Genomic DNA, 11,127 nt, shown 5'->3' with positions numbered 1-11,127 from the left:
CAGGAACCAGAACTGCAGTAGCAGAGGAGACTGCAGGTCAGGAGGAAAGGAGCATTGGCAGAGCTGAGCTGAGCAAAGAGAGGATGCTGGCTCAGCATCTGCCTGCTCTCAGCTTGTCCTTTTACTTCCACTAGAGCTAGAACATAGATACTATCCAAAAGCCCCTAATCCCTCACCCAGTGGGAGACAGTTTTACAGCAGAGCTCTGACTGGGGTGGTCACACTGGCAGCACCAAGCTGGTAGCTCTGGAAGTAGTCACTCTATATTTGATGCAAGGAGCAGAAAATCAGCAACCCAGGAATCAAACAGCGCTTCAGTGCCACGCAAAGCCAGTACTTTGCACAGAAAGGCAGATCCAGAAGCACAGCCCCTGGAGTGGGATGAGGACACATTAAGGAGGAGGAGGGAGAGCCTCAGGAGGGATTCAGAAAGTTCATAGAAGCAGAGATTTTTTCTGCTCATTACTTCTTCAAACACAGGTGCCAGCAAACTTGTGTCCTCATTCACCTGCAAAGCACCAGCCGTACTGCAGGATTTACTGCTCCAACCCCAAAGCTTTATCGGGGTGCATGAGAACTGCAGAGGAAGAATATGGCTTTCCCAGAGAAGAGAGGAGCAGAGACAGATGGGACAGTTCTGATTCTGGGTTAAATTGATTAACCATTTTTTTTCTGGTACCATAACTCAGGAAGGGGAGTTCCAAGTCTGAGACCACCTCTGGTTCTCAGGCTGCAAAGAGAGAGCAGGAACCAAACCCAGAGAAGGCTTGTTACAAACCCGTACCTTATCCACCAGGTCCTTCTCTGGGACTTCTATGGTGTCTTGCTGGGCCCCATAGCGGTTTCTCTGGTACATCACCTGCTCTGTGACCAGCTGCTTCAGGATGAACAGCAGCAACTCGTTGTTGTCTCGCTTGAATGAAAGGTAGCGGGAGAACGTCTGGGAGGGAGGATGAGATGAGCCAAGAGGGTCAGGAACCGAGTGATGCACTGCAGGACTCCCATGCCCAACACCAACCAACCACCTTCTCCACAGAGCACAAGGAGAACCAAATGACAGTGCTGTCACCTGCGCCCTTGGTGTCTCTTAAGGGACTTAGGTCTTGCTAAGCTGCCACCTGCACATGCAGGTAAATCACAGCCCTGTGACAGCCACGACACTCCTCTGCCGGCTACTCTGACACCCATTAAAAGCCTCTGGAGGGGCCTCATCACCAGCCCTGGAGCCCCCTGGGGTCTGGCAGTGCGCTGCTGTGGAGGTGTGCTGCCTACGGGGGAAGCAGCCCTGGCAGGGCTGGCCCTGGGAAAGGCACAGAGCAGCTTCCCTCAACCCGGGCTGTCCTGTGCCTCCCCAGCAGACGCTCACACTGGGCTGGCTGTTTGCAGCCAGAGAGAGAGAGGCCATGAGTCGTCCAGGGGCAAACACTCAGAGTGGATAAATGCCAGGTTGTGGCCAGCCAAGAGCTGTTTGGAGCCAGGCCCTGCCATGCAGAGAAAAGGGCAGACAGCACTGAACCACAGTGAGCGCTGCCCTGCGGTTAACTGTCCCCTGAGAAGCCCTAGGAAAAAATGTGAAGAAACTAACTGGCTGCTTGGGCTCAATCACCTGGCAGCAGCAGCAGCAGCAGTCCTGTGCCAAAATAGCAGGGAAGGTGTCAAAAAAGAAGAAAGATGTGGCAAAGGCTCTTCAATACAGAGGCTCGGGGTACGCTTCCTTCTCAGCCCCAACAAAAACATTGCCCCACCACAGACTAACAAGGGGCAGTGACACAGCAGCGCCTTCAGACTCGCAGTACCCCACTTACACAGGCTCAGAGCCTGACGCTGCAGGACAGACCCCTGCAGAGCCTCTTCCCCCAGCCAGGGCAGTGCAAGGAGGCTGCAGTGGAACCCTCAGCGTTTGGGGTTCAGCTGTGTCCCTCAGCTCAGCCGGTGCCCACCTTGCGCATGCTCCGCATGACACTGAACTTCTGCGTGTCGATGAAGCTCTCCAGCATCACCCGGATGGCCATGTTGACATCATCTTCCACCACATAGTCGCGCAGGTGCATGCGGGCGTGAGCCTCCGCCATCCGGATCATGGACTCGATGTGACGCACTGTGATGGGGATGCTGCCGGTTGCCTAAAGGGGAAGAGAAGGAGGAAACTCCTTACTGAAGGATAACAGACATGGGGCAAGACAGGTGGCTTCTGGCCCAGGACCTACTCACACTGCAGGGAGCTGCTGCTAGACCTGAGAACTGTCTCAGGCTAAGAGGGCTCTGCCACCTGCTGGCACACTCTGCAGATGCTGCAGCAACATTCTAACTCAGCAGGGTGTGAGGGGATGCAACCTGGGGTCCCTCTTTGCCATCGTTTAGTGCCTTTCCAGGAACAGCAATGCCATTTCCTCCCACAAATTTAGGAGTTAAAGAAACAAAAAGCCAATTAAAAAAAGAAAAGATATCGTTTTCCCAAGCTCCAAAGAACTCCCTCTGATCTCAACAAATTCCTCTTCCACTTGGAGAGCCTGAATGTCCTCAATGAGAGATGCCTCGGAGAAAAGAGAAGAGCATTTCTACACAGAATGGCTCCCTGTAACGTACCAGGAGCACGCGGGTCTGAGTGAATGCAAACATCTCCTGTGGGCCTGCCAGACTGGGTGACAATAAGAGGACTTTGCCATGGTAGGCACTGGTACATTTCTCCAGTCTCTCAGTCCACAGATCACCGACAGGCAAGACTCGCATTTTTTTAGCAGGCTCTGCAGGATCTGCCTGTCTCTCACAAAACAGTGGCACAGACTTTTGTGATGGGAATGGCAGGAATGTGTCAATATATGCTGGAGCAGTCTCGGGCTGATCTGCAGTCTAGCTGCATACTTCTTCCCCTCCTTTCCTCAGCATTCTCACCATAGACTCTTTCCTGAGGTCACTGTACATCCGGGCCACCTTATCCTGGTCCATCTGGTTGAGTTTGGGGTGGACCTTCTCTTTGGCGTAGATGATGTATTTCCTCAGGATCTCCTGGGGAATGGGTTCCACTCCATATGTGTTGGGAAGAATCATCTCATTAGCATCTCCATTCACTGCCTCCTTGTTACCTGGGTGGTGCTTGACATGGCTGCCAACAACAAACCGGGCAAGCATTTCATCCTACAAGAGAACAGTGGGCTAAGAGACACTGAAGACACTCACTGGATGGCTGAGCATCCCAGTAGCAGCATCCCAAGCTCAGATTCATAGCACAGCTTGTACCTGCACAGGGTCCACTGTGTCTCTCACCACACACAGGATATCGAATCGAGAGATGATGGGCTCTGTCAGGTCAACATTCTCTGAGAAAGTTAATGACGGGTCGTACCGCCCACCTAGATCACAGGACAAACCTCAAAGTCAAACACAGGCTCCAAGGCTAGAGCTTTGAAGCAAGCCTAGACCTCCTGCACAGAGGGACTTCACTGCTGACTTGATCTGGAGAAGCCAGGCAGAGGGAGGGAAAGCTGCGCCACAGTTCTCATGACAGCAGGACTCATGCCAGAGGCCTGAGATGGTCCTGTGGTCTCTCAGCACTTACCTATGGGATTAGCAGCAGCAATAACAGTGCAACGGGCTTGCAAGGATGTGACAATGCCTGCTTTGGAGATGGAAATGCTTTGCTGCTCCATGGCTTCATGGATGCTGGTCCTGTCTTGATCATTCATCTATAAGAAAGTAAGAATGACTTGAACTGAATCCACATCTATACGCATCACCCTACACACCAAGGGGAATCAGCTCCTGGTGCTCTGAAGAAGTAGCAAACTGCACTATGGACCAGTAAGGGCCCAAGCAAACTGCAGGTGTCTCGGTCATCTGGGAGATGGCACTGTGAGTTCTAGTGTCTCCTCACTGCAGAGGTTACAGCTCATCCCTCCACAGCTAATCCTTTTCACAGAGATGAAGCTAGGCCTCACCTTGTCAAATTCATCAATCAGGCAGACACCCCTGTCAGCCAGCACGAGGGCTCCTGCCTCCAAAGTCCACTCCTTGCTGACTGGGTGCCTCTGGACATAGGCTGTGAGGCCCACAGCAGAAGCACCCTGGCCAGTGGTGAAGATCGCTCTGCTGGATGCCTTCTCTATGTATTTAAGAAACTGTGATTTCGCAGTACCAGGGTCTCCACACAGAAGCACGTTGATGTCACCACGGACTTTGTGTTTGCCGCCTACAACAGTAACGGGAGAGACATGTTGGCAGCTGAGTGCATGGCTTGATAGCAACCCTGCCCTGAACACCACAAGGCTGAAGGGAAGACAAAGAGTAGGCAGGGAAACCACTTTACAGAGAAGCTGAGGGAAAAAAAGTCAGCTTTGGAGGTGGTTACATGTGTAAAACAGCATTTCTAACTCTGCTGAACATACCCTTCTAAAAAGGAGATGGTAACAAATCAAAAGGAGATGATAACAAATCATGACAGCAAAAGGTCAAACCTCTGAAGGGGCATCAAACATGACCTCCTAGAGGAAGAGGAATAAAGACTTGTCCAGGTTTGCAGCAGAAGCTGTTTTCAGTCTTAGTGTTTCTACTGTCACACCAGAGCTTTCAGTGTGATAAAAGTAGTCACATCCACCACAGATATCCCTCAGTCTGTTACCAAGACACACAGACAACTCCAAACACTCTTATTGCAACAGCACAGACAAACCCAGATCCATTTGCTTCCAGCCAAGTGAAGCAGCCCCAAGTGACACCCACCTGGGTTTTTGGGCTCTCCACCGAAGAGAGCTAAAGCCAAGCCCCTCTTGATATCTTCATGCCCGTAAATAGATGGGGCAATGCTGGCAAAAATCTGAAACAAAAACCAGAGGAGTTGTCCAGGGAACACCACTTCTCAGTCCAGGCAGAATTTGGCATGGAAATCAGCAAGGGGCTCTATCTGTGGTTGCCCTTACAACACTGCTGTCTTTAAAGAGTCTTATTATCCATGGCAAGGGAGCTTTTTCAAAGGTAACTACCCACCCAGAGTCCCCTAAAGGTGCTTCACAAAAATGTTGCTGTTGGGGCACAGCAGATTGTGTAGTCTGGCAATGAAAGTTGTTGTCACTGCCTCCACACTCCTGTAGTACACAAAGCACTCTGCAGTGGCTGCTATCAGCTGTTGCAAAGCTGGAGACCTTGATTTGAGACTTACTGCACATGACAGTAGCTGGACAGGCCATGCCACACACAATTGTCATCACGGTCAAATATTATGAACAACTGGCTCATTTTCTCAAGGGTATTCTGATAATAGCCTGATGCTGGAGACTACGGACGTTAAAACAGTCCTGGCTCAAATGAAGCTGCTTCACCCACTGGGAACAGCAATCAATATAAAAACAGCATGACCAAGGCAACAGAGTGAAGCCCCTCTATTACAGAGCTTAAACCTGACCCAAGTGAAGTTGAACACACCAATCTTTCAAGTATTGGATTCAGGTTGTATAATGCAGAGAAAAGCAAAGCTGAGATCTGTACCACAGCTTAAGCTCAGTAATAACATCCCCTTAAGGGGACTGGACACACAGGCATTGGGCCCTCAGAACACATCCCACACTTCCCTTTCAAGATACAGGGAGAGGAAACAACGATCAGATGTAAGCAGTGTCTGAGTGCCTCTCACCCATCTTCCAGCCCTGTTGTGATGTGGAAGGCTCAGAGAAGGAAGGGGAGAAACAGAAAAATTAACCCCCAAAAGTACAAGTTTCTTACTTACTTCCCTCCTATAACTCACTCTCAACAGCTGTCCAAGAGCTACAGAAGATCATTCTGAGGGAAGTGGCAATTCTAAAAGTTTCTTTAACCACCATTTAGCCAGCTAACACCTTTCATCACTTTCTGATCCAGCTGCCAGGTGATGGCAAGCTATCAACAGGAAAAGAAGGGATTCTGAAGCTGACCCACCTTCTCCCCAATTTGTTCATCCTTGGACAGACCCACAATCACTTTCACATCTTCATCAGTCAGTTCGCCAACAGCCAGCTTGTTGTCCTTCTTGGCAATGTGGTTGGCCAGGATGACAGTAGCGAACACTGGGAACCCATTGGCAGTGTTCAAGGAGCCGTCATAGTTGTTGTGGTAGATCCCTGTTAGCTCCTGGAAACCAGGAGATGGTATGTCAATGCCTGCACTGTACAAAACAACTCCCTCTCCATTTTAAGATACCAGCCTCAAAAATAGCTTCCCAAATGCATCTGAGGACAATCCCTCCCCACATCCCTGCAGATGTTCCCATAATGTCACTGTCACAAGTTTAAAAATGCTCTGTGCTCACCCCATACTTGAGTTCAACAATGTACTCACAATCTCATCCCCTGGCTTGCAGCTATCAACCAGATCGGCGAGGAGAATGGCATCCTTGGAGCGGGGCAGCCTGCCAGCAGCGACCTTCCCAGGGCTCTCCTGGATTTTGATGCGCTGATAGTTCTGATAGACTGTCTGCAGAGACAAAATAAAAGTTACCCAGCAAGCCTGGTGGGCATCAGCATAGCCAATGCTTTTCAAAGGCACCTCAGCAGAGAAGGTCCATTCAAAGATTTAGTGTAATTTGGTCAGAAAACTATGGGCATGGGAGGATGGAGGTTGTAAGGAGCAATTTGAGGGAGTGACAGACAACAATGGGGACAGGAAAGCACTCTGCCAGTTGTGTTTCAGCCACAACAGTGCCTGTTCCCACAAACTCTGGACCAGTTCCTGGGAGGAGGATGCCCCGTTTGTGATGGTTAAAGATATCAAAGCAAAGAACATTAAGTCAGAAGCTCCACATCAATGATTTTGCTACTGTCCTCTAGTTTCCTTAGCTGGCAGATCAGGAATACTGACCTAACTTGGGAAGGAAGGGAGCTGGACCGTCTGTGTCTGCATTTCTACAATACAGATAGGTAACTCTGCTGGTTTTGGTTGGGATAGAGTTCATTTTTCTCATAGCAGCAACTATGAGGCTGCATTTTGGATCTGTGCTGGAAAGTGTTGATAAAGCAGGTATTTTCATTACTGCTGAGCAGTGCTTGCACAGAGTCAAGACCTGTTCTGCTTCTCACCCCACCAGTGAGGAGGCTGGGACACAAGAAGTTGAGAGGGGACACAGCTGACCCCAACTGGCCAAAGGATATTCCATACCATATGATGTCATGCTCAGCATATAAAGCTGGGGGGAAAAAAAGGAAGCAGGGGACGTTTGGAGCGATGGTGTTTGCCTTCCCAAGTAACTGTTACCTGTGGTGGAGCCCTGCTTTCCTGGAGATCGCTGAATACCTGCCCACTGATGGGAAGGAGTGAATTAATTCCTTGTTTTACAATCCACCAGGGAAGGAGTGAGCAAGTGGCTACATATACAGTGTTTAGATGCCAGCTAGAGTTAAACCACAACAGTAGCTGTGTACCACAGAGATGATTGAGGCAAAAAGATTCATCCCAAACACTTAAAATGAGGTAGTAAATGACTTCTGGCTGCTAAATTGAGCAGATTCAGGTCAAGAGCTCAAATAGAAGAGATCTATCATCACAGACCCCTGGATCTAGCAGTAGACCCAGCAGCAACCCTGTTGAAAGGGTGGGAGCCAAGGCAGGGCTGGAAGGAACAGGCAGTGCAGCAGCCTGGGCAGGAAGAGCAGACAGCCCCATCCAGGCAAGCGCTGTCTCTTACCTCTTCCATGTTGATTTCAAAGGGGCCAAGAGACTGACACTCTGGACAGGAACCGGGTTTCACCTCCTGGTTCTGGGACTGGAAAAATGGTCCCAGGATGAAGCTGCACTTGCTGCAGTTGTATTTGACCATGCTGAGTTGAGGCAGGACCCCCGTACAACTCGTCACCACTCCACTGGTCCGGATCAACTGATTCAAATGCAGTTGCCTGAGGAAAGACAGAGAGATGCTGGATGCCTGCAGGGCACAGCAGGCAGAACACCAGACAAATATTCTTGCTACAAGGCACAACTCCCAAAGGCCTCGTAAGAAACAGTTACCAGTAGGAGCTTTCTCGCAGGGTTTGTGTTTTACCTTTGGGGACATTGGAATATCATCCTTAATCTGACTTTTTTCCCCTCTAATAAGCTCAGTCATGCTGTTGGACTTGTCCAGAGCTTTAGCTTGCAGACTAGTTTTGAGCACCCCAAAGCCTGCTGCAGGCCCCACAGCCACTGCTGGTAATTCTGCTGCTTACCTGAGCGACCGCAACTCTTCCACCAGAGGGAGGTGAGAGATACGGACATGGATCTCCTGAGCAATACGATCATATTTGGGGTACATGGCCAACACCACTTCCTTGGCTGCTTCATCAAAGATCTTCAGCATTTCTGCTGGGGCCTCAGGCAGAAAGTAGGCAAGTACATGTTCCTGGGCTGCCAGATCCTCGTAGTTCACCACCAGACTCTCTCTGTTCTCTTAAGAAAAAGATGGGAGTGAATTGTATTTTCAACCTGCTCACTCCTCGAGAAGTTTGCAAAAGACAGCCAGAAGAGACAAACCTCTATACTGCAAGCTGCGGTTTTAAGATGTCTGCACCTTCCCTAAAAAATGTTTAGAGGTCAACAATTTTAAAATGTGTGGAAAACCCTTTTTCATTTATTTCCCTGACAAATTCTTCATTAGTACCAAACTTCTGATTGTTCCTCTCCAGTTCAGCACAGATACTTCCCAGGCTCAGTGTTCCTAAGACTCAAAAGCCTCAGCCCACCACACAAGTCTCCCACAGACCTCCAGGAACCAGAAGTTAATAGGACAGAAAACTGTGCTGAATGGTTGACAAAACATTCCGTGTCTTATGCTCCTGGAAAGGGACAAGACAAATGCTTTTTATTTCCTGGCTGTATCACACTGACCCACTACTGAAGCTTCTGCCTCAATATAAAGAAGAAATATGAACAACTACAGTTACATGAGCTGTTCCTAGATGTGACAATTTCTGCTTTTAAAATTTATCAATGACAGCCTTAATGACTGCTTCTTCAGGCAGTACCTAGTCAGAATACAAGGCTGCAACACTGACATGGTTTTTGAAGTCACAAGGTCTATTTGTGTCCCCTTACTGGATACTCCAGTTTCCAGTGTGAGAAAGTAACTGGCACAGACAGCAAGCAATTGTTGTCTCTTTCTGATCACAGGCTTGCAGACCACTGTCTGCTGCCCCACACATTCTTTTGCTAGCATTGCTATGATACGAATATTAATGAGTAGCAGATGCCAGGGGCCTTCTAATTAGTCAGCCAGAATCAAAGATAGTAGACAAGTTTCCGTTATTCATTTATCTCCATCAGCATCAGTTTCTTAAAGTGCTGACTCAGTGTCTGGGACAAACAGGGCAGGCAGACAAAATCCACCTACCGACTGGATCACTGCAAAGTACCATGACCCACCTAAAGAGGAGAGAGAGCCTCTAACCACCCAGCCCTACCTTTGCACATGTCGCTGATCCTCTCCTTGAAGACATTGTGCCCATGGTCATCCACATGGGTCTTCAAGAAGTTCTTGAAGCGGTGGTAGATCTCAAGCCGGGGAGCTGCCATGGAAACCCACTCCCTCACTGAATGCCCTTTCATGTCTTCCAGATTCTCGATGCTCTCAATCATGTCTTCATCCTCCTCCTCCATGCCGTCAGCAGCCCGTTCCGCCAGTCGCCTCTTCCGTGAAGGACGGTCTTCATCTTCATCGTCACTATCTAAGGGTTGGGAGGAAGAATTGTTACAAGAGCTGGGATTCCCATTCCCACTCTTTGGATTAGTCACAGTTGGACTGCACGAGCTGTGGAAGCAAAGAGGTTGTAGCCTGGGATACAAACCAAGAGCCATCCCAGGCCCAGCCTAAATCCAGTTCTAGCCTGGCTCCTACATCATCCACAACGTAGCTAAAGACTTTATGGGGTAAATAAGATCTGCATGCAACAGCACACAGTCATGTCCATTAATGCACTGAGGAAGAAAGGCCAAGGAATGGGTTTCCAAGTGCATCAAAGGCCCTCCCATCCAGCACACAGAAGTCCCTATAGGAACACCAACATCAACGCACTCCACAGCATACGCTTGGTAGAACCCCAAACCCTTGATACAGGCCCGGGATCCTGACTTAGTTTCAGCAGCGAACATGTAACCAGAGGAACATCCCATATGAGCTCCTAGGAAGCCCAAATCAAAGGGATCATGCACTGGGGAGTCCAGGCGAAACCACAGCCAGAGATTTCACTAGGAACCCAAATACACTGGAGCTCCAGGGACCTCCCTGCTACTCTGAGGGCGAGTCCAGCTTCCCAACAAGGACCAGCTTACAGTCAACCACACGGAGATCAGCAGCCCACTTGGTACAGCTCATCTCCACCTACCGTAGAGCAGCCCTCTCCTCATGCGGCCCATGCCCTGCTGCAGCTCGCGGTCCCGCTGCCTCATGACTCGCTCCGCGGCTTCCCGCTGGCTGGCAGTCAGCTCCTCCACATCTTCATCGTCCAAGGCCAGGCCCTCTGCTTCATAGACGTCCAGCTCAGGGATGGGGCGATAGTCCCTAGCACACACACAGCACTGAATCAGGCCAGAAAGTGTTTCTCAGCCCTTCTCTGGCTCCAGTTGGGCAGGTGTCAGGACAGTTGTCCTGCAGCAAGACTGAACGTGTTGAGCAGGAAGGCACCTCACAACAGAAGATGCCCTGCAGTGCAAAGGGCTGCAGTACCATGGTTATGAATGCCAGCATTCAAGTGTTTCTCTTGTAAAGTTCACCAGCAGGTCTGGCTGAGCAAAGAAACGTTAAAATTCATGCCTGCAGGAGTAAGGAGCTGGGCTGGATGCACATCATGCATCAGGGAGATCCTGGTTTACTCACACTGGACCATGATGGCAGCTTGCAACCTGCTCAGTTCTTCCAGGACTCAAACGACACCATGCCCTGACCCTTCTTCACTATCCAGCAGCTCTTCAGCCCCCTCACCCCAGCTGCCAGCACAGCAGAGACCCCACCATGGCTGCGAGCCCCCCCAGTGTGTCGCTGCCTGCACTGACACCCCGTTAGCAAAATCCCATCCCCAGACACAAGCCCCCCAGGAGCTACCCTCCTTACCTCTCCATCCCTTCCCCGATGAGCTCTTCTCCTTCCTCCTCCTCTTCGGGGAGCCCCTCGGTCCCCAGGAGCCCTTCGGACTCATCCTC

At 50.1% G+C, this 11,127-nt stretch overlaps 1 protein-coding gene across 1 annotated transcript in view; it reads right to left on the bottom strand.

Moving 5' to 3' along the window:
* Positions 1-11,121, bottom strand: part of MCM2 (minichromosome maintenance complex component 2) — a 12,335-nt gene extending 1,214 nt beyond the window's left edge. The window contains exons 1-14 of the mRNA XM_010170630.1: positions 11,039-11,121; positions 10,314-10,489; positions 9,393-9,656; positions 8,163-8,382; positions 7,646-7,853; positions 6,304-6,438; positions 5,905-6,096; positions 4,717-4,810; positions 3,936-4,186; positions 3,557-3,683; positions 3,238-3,350; positions 2,893-3,135; positions 1,941-2,123; positions 785-940 (exon numbers count right to left, since the gene is read on the bottom strand). Of these exons, the coding sequence (XP_010168932.1) occupies positions 785-940; positions 1,941-2,123; positions 2,893-3,135; positions 3,238-3,350; positions 3,557-3,683; positions 3,936-4,186; positions 4,717-4,810; positions 5,905-6,096; positions 6,304-6,438; positions 7,646-7,853; positions 8,163-8,382; positions 9,393-9,656; positions 10,314-10,489; positions 11,039-11,046 (2,370 nt within the window). The 5' untranslated portion in view covers positions 11,047-11,121. The remainder of the gene's footprint in view (positions 1-784; positions 941-1,940; positions 2,124-2,892; positions 3,136-3,237; positions 3,351-3,556; positions 3,684-3,935; positions 4,187-4,716; positions 4,811-5,904; positions 6,097-6,303; positions 6,439-7,645; positions 7,854-8,162; positions 8,383-9,392; positions 9,657-10,313; positions 10,490-11,038) is intronic.
* Positions 11,122-11,127: the final 6 nt, after the last annotated feature.

The sequence above is a fragment of the Antrostomus carolinensis genome, unplaced genomic scaffold (genome assembly GCF_000700745.2).
Source record: "Antrostomus carolinensis isolate BGI_N321 unplaced genomic scaffold, ASM70074v2 scaffold436, whole genome shotgun sequence".
NCBI lineage: Eukaryota > Metazoa > Chordata > Aves > Caprimulgiformes > Caprimulgidae > Antrostomus > Antrostomus carolinensis.
Note: the sequence above shows the minus strand (reverse complement) of the source record. Positions and strands in the feature narration are given on the sequence as shown.